This window comes from Benincasa hispida, chromosome 1 (genome assembly GCF_009727055.1).
Source record: "Benincasa hispida cultivar B227 chromosome 1, ASM972705v1, whole genome shotgun sequence".
In the NCBI taxonomy this organism is placed as follows: Eukaryota; Viridiplantae; Streptophyta; class Magnoliopsida; order Cucurbitales; family Cucurbitaceae; genus Benincasa; species Benincasa hispida.
Genome location: NC_052349.1, coordinates 5,101,601 through 5,116,346, shown reverse-complemented (window position 1 = coordinate 5,116,346; position 14,746 = coordinate 5,101,601). Strand labels below are relative to the sequence as shown.

The 14,746-nt window shown below is 35.2% G+C and overlaps 3 protein-coding genes across 4 annotated transcripts; 1 reads left to right on the top strand and 2 right to left on the bottom strand.

The window, feature by feature from the left end:
* Nucleotides 1-238: 238 nt before the first annotated feature.
* On the top strand, nt 239-3,401 carry LOC120089727 (pentatricopeptide repeat-containing protein At1g01970). Of its 2 annotated transcripts, none has more exons than XM_039047110.1 (3): nt 239-863; nt 2,221-2,998; nt 3,260-3,401. In XM_039047110.1, exons 1-2 carry the CDS (start codon nt 402-404, stop codon nt 2,995-2,997), a joined length of 1,239 nt encoding a protein of 412 aa, XP_038903038.1. In that variant the 5' UTR covers nt 239-401; the 3' UTR covers nt 2,998; nt 3,260-3,401. The 2 variants fall into 2 exon arrangements, with proteins under 2 accessions (XP_038903038.1, XP_038903030.1); XM_039047102.1 differs by having other exon boundaries at nt 3,257-3,394.
* LOC120089742 (LOB domain-containing protein 18-like) lies at nt 3,260-4,499 on the bottom strand. The gene is made up of 2 exons (XM_039047121.1): nt 3,932-4,499; nt 3,260-3,658 (listed from the first exon to the last, which is right to left on the bottom strand). Exons 1-2 carry the CDS (start codon nt 4,259-4,261, stop codon nt 3,293-3,295), a joined length of 696 nt encoding a protein of 231 aa, XP_038903049.1. The 5' UTR covers nt 4,262-4,499; the 3' UTR covers nt 3,260-3,292.
* A 5,656-nt stretch (nt 4,500-10,155) lies between these two features.
* LOC120086682 lies at nt 10,156-12,726 on the bottom strand. The gene has a single exon (XM_039043448.1). It carries the CDS (start codon nt 12,393-12,395, stop codon nt 10,473-10,475), a length of 1,923 nt encoding a protein of 640 aa, XP_038899376.1. The 5' UTR covers nt 12,396-12,726; the 3' UTR covers nt 10,156-10,472.
* Between the last annotated feature and the right edge of the window lie 2,020 nt (nt 12,727-14,746).

Genomic DNA, 14,746 nt, shown 5'->3' with positions numbered 1-14,746 from the left:
ATAATATTAAATAAATAAATAAAAGCTAACCAGAGTGGGGGCATGGAATTTTTTAACTCAAATAAATAAATAGTTCTATAACTCGAATCCTCATCCATGTTTAACTCACATGGAAACCCACTTCTTCGGGAGAAGGAGAAAGCCCAGGGTCCTTTCAAACTCAGTTTTTAGGCCCAAAGTTAAAAAGCCCATAATCCAAACAATCCAATTACAAATCCCATGTGAAAAGACGTTGTATTGATTTCTCTCTTCGTTCAATCCAACGGTTTTCTTACAGAGTTCCATGTTAGGGATTATCCTCTCAAATGTCAATTTTCTTCTTCTTTATCCTCTTTGCTTGAACACAGCTTTAGCTTTCCAATTATTTGTTCAGACTTTGGATTTAGTTTTCCTTGTTGATTATGATACGAATCTCCACCAGTAGCATTTTCTATCAACTTCATCCCAAACAGCCGCTGGTTAATGGAACTCCAAGGAGTTCGTATACTCGTTACTGGAGAGGCTCAATTGAGCAAACTCTCAGTGTCTTAAGCTCTCGCCGAAGATGCTCTCGATTGGCTACTGTTGCCGCCATTGTTGAGGAAGTTCACAAATTAGAGAATGAAAGAGAGAAACCGAGGTTTCGATGGGTCGAGGTGGGATCTGATATTACTGAAATCCAGAAGCAGGCTATATCTCAGCTTCCTCCTAAGATGACTAAAAGATGTAAGGCTCTTATGAAACAAATTATATGTTTTTCGCCTCAAAAGGGTAGTTTATCTGATATGTTGACGGCTTGGGTGAGGATTATGAAGCCTGAAAGAGCTGATTGGCTTTCAGTTCTTAAGCATTTGAGGATTTCGAATCATCCTCTCTACATCGAGGTATGTTAAATCTCGTATACTTTCATTAAGTTTGTCTGTTTATTCTGGGAAGTTTGTGTGAAACTTTCACTTTCTGTATTTTGTATTTAACAAGTCCCTTTTGTAAATTTTAAAAATTAATGCATCTACTAAAATGAAATTCCAATTTTATGTCTAAGAAACACTAAACTTCCAATTTTGTGCCCATTTTAGAAACTTTAAGCTCTGGATTAAATTTGTATTTTCGATTATTTAGAGATCAAATAATCACAAAGCTGACTAACTTTGTGACCCTTTTTTTTCTTTTCTTTTTTATTTTAATCTTATGTTAGATAGGTCCTAGTCTGCCAGCCTGGTTAGCATATCTGTTTAATTTCTCATTGTTAAGCCCTTCCCGTTCCTTGAGTTTGACACTTATGTCAAGGATGTTTAAGAACGATTAAAAACATAGGACATTGGTGGAAAGGGATTCATCATGTTGGCCACTTATCTAGAATTTAATATCCTACATATCTTCTTAGTATGAAAATGTTGTAGGATCAGATGGATTATCCCAAGTTGAGTTGCATGCAAATTGATTCAAACACTCACAAATTAAAGGGAAAAAAACATGGGTTCAAATTAAAGGAAACTTATGCATATCCTATGAATTTATGACAATCAAATAGTATAAGGTCAAACAATTAAAATAGTTGCATTGACTCGGATACTGTATTTGAAAGTTATATATGATTTTCAATTACTGTAGAAGTTATCAAAATTTCTCTTTAAATTGTATGATATAGTTGCAACTATCATCTAGATTCTTGGTTATGTTTAAGAGAAGTACCACTACCACTTTTGCATATTCGAACAATCTCAGTTGATATGATGAAATTCCTATTTATTGAGGCTCTGTTTGATAACTACATTTTTTTAAGGAAAAACTAAACTTACAAACATTATTTTCATCTTTGAGTTCTTCATGTCTAGTCATGTTTTCACAGTTCATACTAAAATTTAGAAAAAGGAAAAAAGATTAGTTCTTTTTATTTTTGAGTTTTGCTAAAAGTTCACATACTTTCTTTGGAAAGATGAAAACGGTTTGTTAAAAAATTGTGAGAAAACAAGCATAATTTTCAAAAAACCAAATGGTTATCAAATAGGGTCTAAGCAATGGTTGATATCTCATAGCCTAAGGATGTGTTTGGAATGCATTTTCAAGTGTTTAATTTAAAAAATAAGTCATTTTGGAAAAAAATTGGAGTGTTTGACTACCACTCAAAAGCTATTTTAAAGTATATTTTTAACCATTTTTGTCAAAAGTGTTCAAAAAATAATAATGAGTTTTTTCAAAAACTGTTTCGGGCCCTAAGTTGATGAGTGATGTTGCTCTTAGGTGGCAGAAGCTGCTCTTGTAGAGATAACATTTGAAGCCAATACTCGAGACTACACAAAGATTATTCATCACTATGGGAAGCGAAACCAACTCGAGGATGCTGAAAAAGTTCTATTAAGCATGAGAGAAAGGGGTTTAGCTTGTGATCAGATCACATTAACTACAATGATCCACATATATAGCAAAGCTGACAGACTTAATCTGGCCAAACAAACTTTTGAAGAGCTCAAACTGCTCGAGAAATCGTTGGATAGAAGATCATACGGTGCGATGATTATGGCATATGTCAGGGCTGGGATGCCAGAGGAAGGAGAAAACATTCTGAAAGAAATGGATGCAAAACAAATTTATGCAGGAAGTGAAGTTTACAAGGCTTTGTTAAGAGCATATTCCATGGCTGGCAATGCTGAAGGAGCCCAAAGGGTATTTGATGCAATTCAATTGGCTGTTATTCCTCCTGATGAAAAGTTATGTGGTCTTCTGATCAATGCCTATCTGATGGCCGGTGAAAGCCGAAAGGCGCAAATTGCTTTTGACAATATGAGGAGGGCTGGTATTGAACCTAGTGACAAATGCATAGCCTTGGTATTAAGCGCATATGAAACGGAGAACAGGCTAAACGCAGCGTTGGAACTCCTGATAGATTTGGAGAAAGATAACCTTGTGGTTAGGAAGGAAGCTTCAGAAATATTAGCAGCTTGGCTTAAACGACTAGGGGTGGTAGAAGAGGTTGAACTTGTCCTGAGAGAATACACTGCGAAAGAAGTGAGCGGATAAGGTACAAATACGTCCTTGGTTGCAAAGGTTCTCTTTTCCTATTGAATTGATGTATAAAAAGAACACATTTTTTCTGCTTCATTTCTCTTTTCTAAGGTTAGTGATTGCATAATTTTCAAACAGAAAGTACGCCCCCCCCCCCCCCCCCCCAACCACAAACACACATCCACGAGAAAAGAGTTTTACAAGCCTGTTATTGAAACCTACATGCTGATCAAAAACATGATATAAGTAAGCTGAAGTTTAATTTATTGATCAGCAGGAGAAACCCTGAGATTAGCAGTCTAATCACCCGTTAGGCTCGTTTAGGGACGTTCGGAAACAGTGAGGCATCAATGCATTGCATCGAAGACGGTTGTTTTTGGACAACTTGTTGATCAATGCTGCCCATGGATGGGAAATTGTTGCTCCCAATTTGGTACAATTCCAATGGAGACTGCAATTTTGGCCGTGAAGCTTGCTCGACGGGATCAAGAAGTGGAGAAAGATCTGATTCAGCAGGAAAAGGAGGGCAATCTGATGGAAGGTTTACAATGGAGGATAGAGTTGGCTTCTTGACCAGAGCTGGTAGTTGTGCCTGTAGATGGGGTGCGGGTCTTGGAAGCTCCGATGTTGCTAGGTAAGCTTGCAAATATGAGATCTCTACTTGCAGCCTTGCAGCCTAAAAAATAACGTATATCACCCAAATTCTGGCATTTATATATTGACATACAAATTATATGTGAAACTGAAATCGAAAACTAGATAATGTATACAAGTTTGGGTTTCTTATATGAAGATGTAGATGATATGTGATGATAAGTCTCCGTTTGATAATTATTTAGTTTTTTAAAAGTTGCGGGAGTTTTCATCTTTTCTTCATAAACATTTGAATTTTTATAAGCTTAAACTTTCAAAAACCAAAAATGAGTTGGATGGAGTTATTCGCTATTACCTGTTGTTGAAGGGCAAAGATGTGAGCAACACAGCCAAAAACTGGTTCTCTGATTCGAGCTTGTGCCTCGTAACATATAGTTATAGCTGCATCGAGCCGTTTGTGTTCAGGAATATGTTGAAGCATCTTTGAGACATTGCTTGCTCCGAACACCTTGTGCACAGCTGCAAAATGAGTTGTACCGTGTTCAGAGTCGAAGTAGGGTGCAAATATACACTCTGGCATACATTTCCTCCGCAGAAACTTGCACGCCCCACACGGTCCACCGCTGCCATTGCTGCCACCGCCCTTGCTTTCTGTGCAACTTCCGCCGCTGCACCTCAAGCTCATCTCTGCCTTGCTTGCTTCTAGCGTTCTTTCAGGAAAAGCTAAGCAAAGCTTACTGAAAGACAAAACAAATATGTATATGTAAACATATATGGAGCTGACTTTGCGGTTTGAGAATCACAAGGTATATAATATTTTCTTTCCATTTTCATTTCTTTTTCTCTCTCTCTTAGTTTGATGGGATTTTCAAATTAGAAGGAAATGTAGGTTTTGGAAGATTCAAACATAGGTCTCTTTCTGTAGTGATATAAATTAATTAATTAATATTATGAAATTCCGCCACCTTGCATGTTTCTTCTTAAAGCTCCGTGGAGTGGAGGATACGAGGACCTCGAATAATGTTTTTTTAAAGCTAATTAATGATAACTTTGCAAATTTGGAAAAATATAGAAAATCTTAATCTACTTGTAAATTAATTTGTGTTGACAACGAGGTGGGCTATAGAGATCATAGGATAGGTGATTTTGGCAATACAATTGTTGTTTATTATTAACATTTATGTATTTATTTATGGTTTAAGTACTAGTTTGGTTCTTGTACTTTTGACTTTGATTTATTTTAGTTCTACTTTCAATTTTGGTTCATTTTGATCCTTATATTTTCGAAATGTCCTATATGGCCCTTATACTTTTTAAAAGTAACTATTTTTGTCACTTCATTTTTATTTTTATTTAATTTTTAAATGATCAAAATGGTCATTTTTTAAAAAAAAATCAAGGATTAAAATGAACCAAATTTAAAATACAATTACAAAAATGAACATTTCAGAGTTCAAAATATAGAAAATAGGGAGCAAATTCACCAAAGTATAAAGAAAACCTTTTGTTTTATCTGTCTGATTCAATTTGGGAAACACTATTTTTGCCTTGACTCTCTTCATTGCAAAGTATTAATTATATTCATTTGAAAATACTTTTCATCAAAATTCAATCCAAACTCACTGATTGTACAATCTAACTTCATACTTTTTTTTATATCTTGCTGAAACTTTACATATAATTTAAATATTAAAAAAATAGTAAGATTTGCTAAGTTAACAGTTATATAGTATCAAATTTGAAAAATCAATCATAGATCAAGGATATTAGTATATGCTCATAATTGTAAGTTTAAGAGAATGCAAAGCTGAAAACAAATTTGTTCTCAAATAAGATAGAACACTCCATGTATTTTAATCAATTTTTTGAAAAAGATTTTTTTTCAAATCAATTCAAATGATACTTGAAGCAAATTAGAAACTTAAATCAATGACGAGCATTTTATGATTCTAAAATGTTAAAATTATTTTTTTTTTTTTTTTTAAAAAAAAAGTAAACGAGAAATAGTGGAAAAAGAAGAATCTAGAGAGAGAAAGGGAAGAAAGATGAAGTGGGTAAGAAATTAATTGTTTATATATATATATATATACATTTTTGGTGTTTAGTGTAAGATTGTGCAGAAAATGCTGCTCGAATTATGTGATATCTTAGAAGTTTTCTTCAGCCGATTAGTAAAAGATTTACCTTCGAGATCACCAAAATTTTGGACTACTATCATCATTAATTAGCAAAGTTTTCAATCTTTAATGTAAAACTATTTTTTAAAAAAAAAAAAAAAAAAATACAAGTTGTTTCTTTAACTAAAAGACAACTTGACATCAAATCTTAGAAATAAATGGGAAGAGAGAGAGGAGAAAAGGTCTAGAGAGTTTATTAGTCAAATAAATTTTATGAATAGCTCTTGAAAATCATCACATCACACTATTGGTTCTTTGAACTTTTCCTTTTAGTCTGGTTTGATTTTATACTTTGAAAAGTGTCATATTGTCCTTAATGCTTGCTAGTTGCCAATGGAGATTTGTATTGTATTTAGCCTAAGCTTTTTAACTCATTTGTTTTCAATTTCAATACTAAACTTAATATATGGGGCTTCAACTTGAAGTGGCCATGTAAAATTTGAAAGTTTAGTGGCAAATATTAAGAAAGATTTAGACGAAAATTTGATTGTACAGAAGATAAATAATATCAATTTGCACAAAACTTAATTAGTCAAGCATTAGAACGTCCCCTTCTCAAACGTTCAAATTCCATAGTGATTGGATTATAATTAAAATATATACATAAAGGCTACTTGATATAAAATTTAAAAGGGAAAATACCAACTTATATCCCTGAATTTCAAGTATTGTATCAATTTAAACCATAAACTAATAATGACCACTTTTAAAAGAATAAGGCAAAATGAACATTTTAAAAATACATAAATCAAAACATCAAAATGAACCGAATGTGAAAATGTGAAATCAAAATGATACCAAAATGGAAAGTAGTAGTTGAACCAAAATGAAAATGATATGTCAAAGAGTTGCCTTTATTCCCAACTACCCTCTGGGTATCACCGAAAGTTGATAAAGTTGGGACAATGGACTCAGTAATTTTGATTCGTTTTTTTTTCTTATTTACGATAATATTTTTGGATGTTAAATAAAACATTAATCGGTGGGTCAATGGTTTGAACAAAATAATTTAAGAAAATGTAGGGTTGTTCGTGTTATACGAATTGAGCAACTTGACAATTATGTAGCAAATTATCACCGAAACTTTCATTTTCTGTTTTTGTTTTTTGAATTTAGGTCCTTTCTTCATATATCATATTTATAACCATTTTCTAATTGCCATTTTTTTCTCTCTCAGATTTCTGCTTCCTCGCTTCATTTGCTTACAAGTTTATAAAGTTTTTGTCCTTTTGGAAAACTACCTTCGATTCGGTTATTTTAAAAACTAGGTTTAAAATAACCCTTTTTCTATTTCCTAAATCGATTAATTATTTTCAATACATATTCAAATTAAAAATTGAAAAAGTGTTTTTCTCTCTCCCTCACTTCCAATCCTCTCTCTTCTCCCCTCCCTCCACCATTCTTCCACATCACCCTTGCACCTTCAACCTTCAGCAGTGTCTCCATTTTCGAGCATCTCCTTCTATCTCTCAACCATCGTCATTAAGGAGTTGTTTGAGAGACTGGAATGAGAATTACTACGAATCAAAGTGTTGGAATGAATGAAGAATCAAGGGTGGAATGAAAATGGAATCGTGAAAATGAAAAAGAATGTTGAATTGAAAACTATAGAAACGGAATGAGTTTGGTGTTACAAATCGGGTCTAATTTTGGATTACATTACATTACAAACTCATTCTATTATAGACCTCCAAAGACCTTAAATTTCCCTACCTGCTCCCCTCCTTGGAAATCCCTCTTCCAACAATCTATTTTAGCTGGAAAAATGCAATTGAAGGGGAGCTCTGAGTTAGGCTCAATGGGTTAGAAATGGAAACTTGAGATTGCCCCTATTGGGTTAGAGAAAAATTAATGGAATTGAGAAGATCAAGCAAATCAGCACCCATTTTCCAACAGTTAGGTACTCCAAATTGACAACCAATTTCGCAAATTGGAAGATCTACGGAAGAGCCAGAAGAAACCAACAAAACGACAAAAATTTCAAATAGAAGTCGACAATAAGAGTTGATTCAAGCAAAGATGAAGACCTCATCTTCGAAGGCCAGAAGACAAGAAACAGAGAATGAAGCTTTACATCCATGGCGGTCGTCGTGATTCTGAAGTTTGGAACGTGGCTTGTTGAAGGTTTGAAGTAAAAGGAAACATTATATACTAGAAATTTGCAGAAATCAAAAGGTCTGGTTGATTTGGATGTTAATAATGGCGGGCTGTGGGAGTTTTAGGGAGGGAGGAGAGAGGATGGGAGGTGAGAGATAAATTAATATTTTTTTAATTTTAATTCAATATTTATTTTTTTAAAAAAAATACTTAATTAACGTAGAAAACAGAAAGAGAGACCTTAAGTGAAAGACTGGCCAAATTAAAACTTCGGAGACCAAATACACATTCCTAACCTCATAGAAAGGTAGTCTTCCGTCCTTCTTCACCCCCCCTCACCCCCAGAGAGAAGAATTGTGCTAGTAGAGCTTCTTCTGGCCCAGAAGTAAAATTGCACACTTCGATTGGGCTTGAAGCCTAAAGCCCAAACAATTATCCAAACATGAAACAAATTTTGAATTCAAACTTAAACAACTTAATAAAAACAAGACATCTAGTAGAGAATCTAAATAAAGTGATAAATATTTTATTGTTTTCGGTTTTCGAAAACGACCATTCATCCATATCCAATCCTCAGTCAAGATTTTGTAGAGAGATGCTAAAATATCAAAGAATTACAAAAATAAATAAATATGTCATTTATAGATTCAAACCAACCTGGAGGCAGCTGATGCAACTGGGGTTCCATTTAAGAGCACCATCAGGCCGATTGAACCTGCATATTCTTGGTTGGATGGCTCTTTGATTTCAGCTGCAAAAAAGGAAACCATTAACCACAGACCTTACTAAATGGAGTGCCCCAGTTTATCTTGGCTTGCCATTACCCAAGGTCACAATTTAATCCTTTCGCCCCAAACTGGGGAGAAATGTCTCACCACCTTCCTCAGTTTAGAGACTACTTACCCTTCCAAACCCGACGAAGCTGGTCACTGGGCGGGTAGAACTCCTGCTTACTTTCTGTATAAAGGCTTTGCAGTATGAACTGATTCACATTTTCTAAATACACTTCTTAAGTTCCATACTTCACAAATAAACATACGGAATAATCAGCCAGAAAACCACAGACAAATTTATCGTACACTGCACAATTTTTTTTTTTTTTTCAAGAAACCTTATTTTCAATGAGAAAGAATGAAAGGAATACAAGCGCAAACAAAGGAGCTCGACAGAAAACAAGGAGCCCAGCAAAAACAAAGGGCAAGATGGAGCCAGAAAGTAACTGCAAAAGGGGCATCAATCCAACAGAACCAACATCTTAGTCACAAAAGAATCTATGAACCGAAGCCATAACGAAGCATTAAACTTTATGCTTACCCTACACAAGTTGTGATTGCTACGTGCGCAAAGTACACTGAAATGCAGCGAATTTCATTTTTTATGACAGAACAACATTCACGTCTCTATGTCGTAACCGTACAGAGAGCTGATAATGACAGAGGTTTCATAATAGTAAAAAGGAGCAGCAAATGAGGTATCCCATGTCAAGTTTCAGTAACAGGACACAAGCAAATGTACTCAGAAAGTATACAAGTATAACTCGACGTGCAATGTGAGAAGTAAAAAAGTAGTCTTCAAGGATTATGTCTGTGGAACTAAAACAGGGCCGTTCTAAAATAGTTTTTAACATATAAAACGGCATTGGTAAACACTAAACAGAAAATGTCTTCTGTGTTTCTTTTTATATAAGAGATCAAACAGTTTCATAAATGATATAAAATTATAAAACATGAGGAAATCAAACTCAAAGCTAAGGACAAAAGGTCTACCATAACATTTAGCTAGGCAATATCCCCTACAAACAAGGACATGGAATATCAAACAAGTTGCAAAACCTCGGGAAAGAGAACTAAAAGGCCAAAAGCAGCAGCTATAAACACACAGTTCGGAACATATGACCTCATACAATGAAAACTGAAAAGAAAGGCAACATTTGATGTGTAAAAGCTAAATTCAAACATATAATTGCTACTGCTTACAGATTCAAGGAGAGGCGTGAGAATCTTCTTTACATCATGAACATGAACACAGTGTTGATAATTCTGAAGAACATTTTATAAATAAAATGTCAACACATCACAGAGCTCTCTCTCACTCTTTCTTCCGGAGGGGAGCGGCTGGAGATCTGTACAGATAGCAGTCTATACATCCTACATCTAAAAACAGCCCATCATGAAGTGTATATAGGCAAATTGAGAGTCTTGAGTCATGAGTCATACGAATATAGAGAGCAGAGAGTGCAGAAATGCACACAGCAATGTGGCGAAAACCATATCTAGAATAGCTAAAAGAGAAAAAAGAACAAAAAGAAAAAGAAACAATCTCCATGTATCTGAATAAGTAATGGAACAAGATGGGATAGAAATGGTCAGTGGTATAAAAAAAAAATTGAAGGCCCAGACCAGGGTAACAAATACTGTTGAGTAGAGTCTGTATAGAGTAGTCAGTTAGCCAAACTTTACAAAAATACATTGAACAAGGATGCCAAATTAGTCACTTGAGGCTTCAATCTCCTGTATACATAATTTACAGCCCCCCATCCTGATTCCAGCAGTGGGGATGTGCAAGCGAGAGAATTGTAAGCTTGAGACTATACTACAGAAGATCACGTGGCTATTTGAGAGCTTATACAATCTCCCCGTGCTTAAATCCAGTATCTCCACAGTCTGCATTAGAGTCTAGATCACAAGGAGAGTCGTACCATTTAGGGTTCTCTGGGTAAAATCCATCAACATGTATACCGACAAGGCCTACATCGGCCACCATGCTCTCATCGTGTCTCATGGGCTTAATTAGTTTTGTATCCTCACAGCCAAGAATGCTTTTATCACTAAAGTCAGTGCATTTGAACCATCTTTCAGGCTTGCAAGGCTCGCTTGTCAGTTCTTTCTGATTTCTACAGTCTGCCCTCATATGGTCCTCCCAAGGAACAACATCTCGAAGGGAGTGACCAAAACTGTCTACATCATCCTCGATCAATTCGCTGTCTTTGCCATCCCCATATAAACGTTCATGGTGGTGATTGCTCCAATGAGCCAAATCATTCTCCCCATCTAAAACATCATCTGAATGAGGCTTATCTGCAAGCAGATCGATCGGGTCCAGTTTCTCCTCCCTTGTACTCCTAAGTCTACTTAAAACATCGAACAAATCGCGAGACACTGAACCCAATAGCTCATGTGGAACCTTTGCAAGTTTCCCTTCTAACAAGTCAAGCTCATTTCTCACCTCATGCACTTGCTGCATGATTGAAAGCTGCAAATCTGCTTCATCCTTCCCCATCAGTCTAAATCCTCCATTTTCCATTTCATCGTTCACCCCATACACTGTATCATGATCCATTAACAGGCCACCTTTGTGTCCGATCACACGATGCATAATTCTCGCATTTCCATCAAGTGGCCCAGGTTCATGCCCTGAATGCACCGCATATAACTTGAACACAGCCACACCCTCATCCTGATACACAAACGTCTTATCCTTCTCATTGTAATTTGTAATGGGTACAATGGCCCGGATACGAAAGCCACACCCGCATCTCTTCGATGCATATGGCTCCCTCTTCAAAATCTTCGATTTCTTTGTAGCAGGTTCCCCTGCCCTATGACAAGCATAATCCTTAACCTCTGCCATGAAAGGCTTATACCTAATATACTTCTGCCTGATACAAAGTACCACCTTATGTTTGGCAGCCAATTGCTGAAGCTTGTGGGGCACTTCCTTTGCAGGCACCTCAAGAGTATCTGTATACTCAAACCTCCGCCGTTTACTCCTCGAACCCGATGCCGACGATGCCGAATTACAAACAGGGCAAGCAGCAACACAAACCCTAATGTAACTCTCAGGAATCCCATAAAATTTAGCACCTACAGTCCAAACCTGCTTAATTCTCTCTATGGTTTCCTTCAACCCTAAATGTTTCAAATCCGTATCTCCATGAAAACTCGTAACAATGTCCTGCCATTGACTAATATGCGAAACGAATTGCTGAGTATTGTTCTTGAAACAAAGAAATTCGTTACCGTTTTCGTCGACCGTCGCCGTAAGCTTGTCCTGGATTCTCTTCCATGCCGTCAGATACGCAGTGTCCTCGTTCCGGTCCTTCCACACGGTCCTCCATGACTTGAGAACGGACCGCGATGTGGCGGCGCGTATCTCACTCGGCGTCGCAAGGCGGTGTTCAAGAATGCAACGGATCATGAGCGAGTGCGACTGGGGATTGAAGGTATAAAACTGAGCCGATATGTGAGGCTCCGGCGAGATAAAGAGAGGCGGTTCGTGAAGATTTTGCGAAGTCGATGTAGGGTTCTGGACGAGTTGACTCATCCGAGTGGAGTGAGTCGGTGAATCATCAGAGGACGAGTGACTTGGTGACGACGGAGACGGCGACCGGAAGAGCACGATTTCCGGCAAAGAGAACGGCGGTTCACCGTGGTGCGAATTGGGAATGGAGGGCTGAGATTCAATGATCTGTGTGGTAAGTGGGTCGAGATCATCGTGTAGACGGTGGTGATGGAAGAGATCCTCTTCAATTTTGCTTGGATTCATCTGGGAAAAATTGGAATACGGATTCTTTCGAAACAAGAAAAAAGCAAAAATGTTCTTCCACTTGCAATTGTTTCTCTAAACTTTGATTTGTTCTTCTGACATTTTTGGGGGTAAGCTTTTCTCTTCCTTTCTTTCTTTCTTCTATCTGGGCTTCTCTCTCATCTCTCTCTTTGCCTTTACTTTCCTTCTCTATCTCTTTCTGCAGCCTCCTTGTTTTAGTGTACAATACTCTTTTGGCATTTTTGGTTCATATTCAATTGGATTTGGGAATTTTGTACAAGTGTGTGTGAATCTTTAATACACATTTGCTCTTCCCTTTTTCTTTTTTTTTTTCTCTTTTTTTTGAGAAGTTTCTCATCCAAATTCAAATACATAAAATGGGTCAACTTCATTCTATTCATCTTATATATTTTTTCCTCTTTACATGATTCAGTTGATTAATACACATTTCATTTCATTAAACTATGTTTTGGTTCTTTAGGACTAGGTTTTAATTCTTACAGTACTTGATATTGTTTTAGCATTATCAACTTATCATGGGCTTGGTTTGTACCACCCCCTCTCTCTTTTGTTACTATTTTGGTTTATTTGAATCATTTTTAGTTTAATTATTGTATAGTGTATAGCCTATCCGAGAGTATGTTTGAATTGGTTTTTAAAATACTTAAAAAATTCCATTAAATATTTTTATGCATAATTTTGGATCAATTGATAAATCTAAAAATTAGAGAAAAATAAGTCAAACGGAGTCAAGACAAGACATGTTGAGCCAGAGAAGAGCTAATATCTCTGGAAACTTAGGCCAAGAAGCCCTATTAACCTATGGGACGTGAATTGGGTCTTTTGGCCAACCCACTCCTAGGCTCATCCTCATCCTTCGAGTCAAGAAGATAGGGAGAAAAGGAAAAGCGCGCAGTCCCCTCTTTCCGCTTTACTTCTCAAGTGATAGTTCCACGATCCCGACCAGCAACTTGTTGGGAGTAGGGTCATCCAAGCTTGCCCAAGAGTTGGCTTGATTTTTCTTTTTTTTTTCCTTTAAAATTCAAATTGAACTGAGTATTTCCAATTTTCTCTATTTTCAAATCTATATCGCCAATCAAATCAGTTCCAACTGGAAAAGACAAAATAGTTTCAATTGATTTCTTACACCTCTAATCTAATCGTGAAAAATAATATATATACATAGCTACTAGTGATACTTGAATTAACTAATCCTAAGATATTTAGGTATATGAATTGTTGACCATCTAAAGTCTCATGGAATACAAACCACAATTGGGCATGTTAGAAGCAACTCACTCGATGAGATTCTCCAACCACCAAAAAATAGACTAAATACTGAATAAATATATTTATTTTTTAAAAAAAAATCAAAATGCAACTTTGAATTTTTGTTGCACTCGACTAGGCCTTAGAGTATTTATGATATCATACGAAGAATTAAATTATACGTTATAGGAAAAATAATAATAACATTTTTTAAAATCTAGCGCATTTTTTATTATATTGTCAATTTTTCTTTTCACGAACATATAAAAAATTATCATAATGTTTTATAGTTGTTCAATTGCAATCCATCAACTTTCAATTGTGTAATTTTATTCTTAAATCTTAAATTTAGTCCTCGAAACTAATTTTTTTTCGAAATTGGTTCGACAATAATAATAATTTTTATACAATAAAATTTAATATATGAATACCTTTTCCAAAATCTATAACAAATATACTAAATGATAAAAAAAATGTTATTTTCAAATATAAAAAAATAAACTAAAATATTTATAAATACAGTAAAATTTCAATATTTGTCTGTGATATAATGCGATATACCACAATAGATTATTAACTGTGTCTTTTTGTATCATGATAGATGTAGGTAGTATTCTATTACATATAAACTATGATATTTTGTTATTATTTACAAATATTTTCAGCAGTTTTGTTGTTTAAACTATTTTTAAAAAAGGAAGAGAACCATAAACTAACATTTAACTAATTTCAAATATATGGAAAATATATTAATTAAAATGAGGCAAACATCAAATATAGGGATGGAGATGCTATTTTAAACTTTAAAAAAAAAAATATTAACAAACAAGAACAAACATACAAAAAGACTTCCAAAAGAATGGTACATTCTGAATTAAATATCAATCATTGTCCACTCGGGAAAAAAATAAAATGAAACCAAATAAAGAAAGAAGTGAATAAATTTGAAATCTTAAAAATAAGAAAAAGTGAATAAATTTAAAATGTTGTTGGTCCTTTGGAGTCCACCAAATATAATGACCAAACAGTACTATCACTGTTTCGCATTTGGTGATATTTTTTTTTTTTTTAAAGTAAAAATT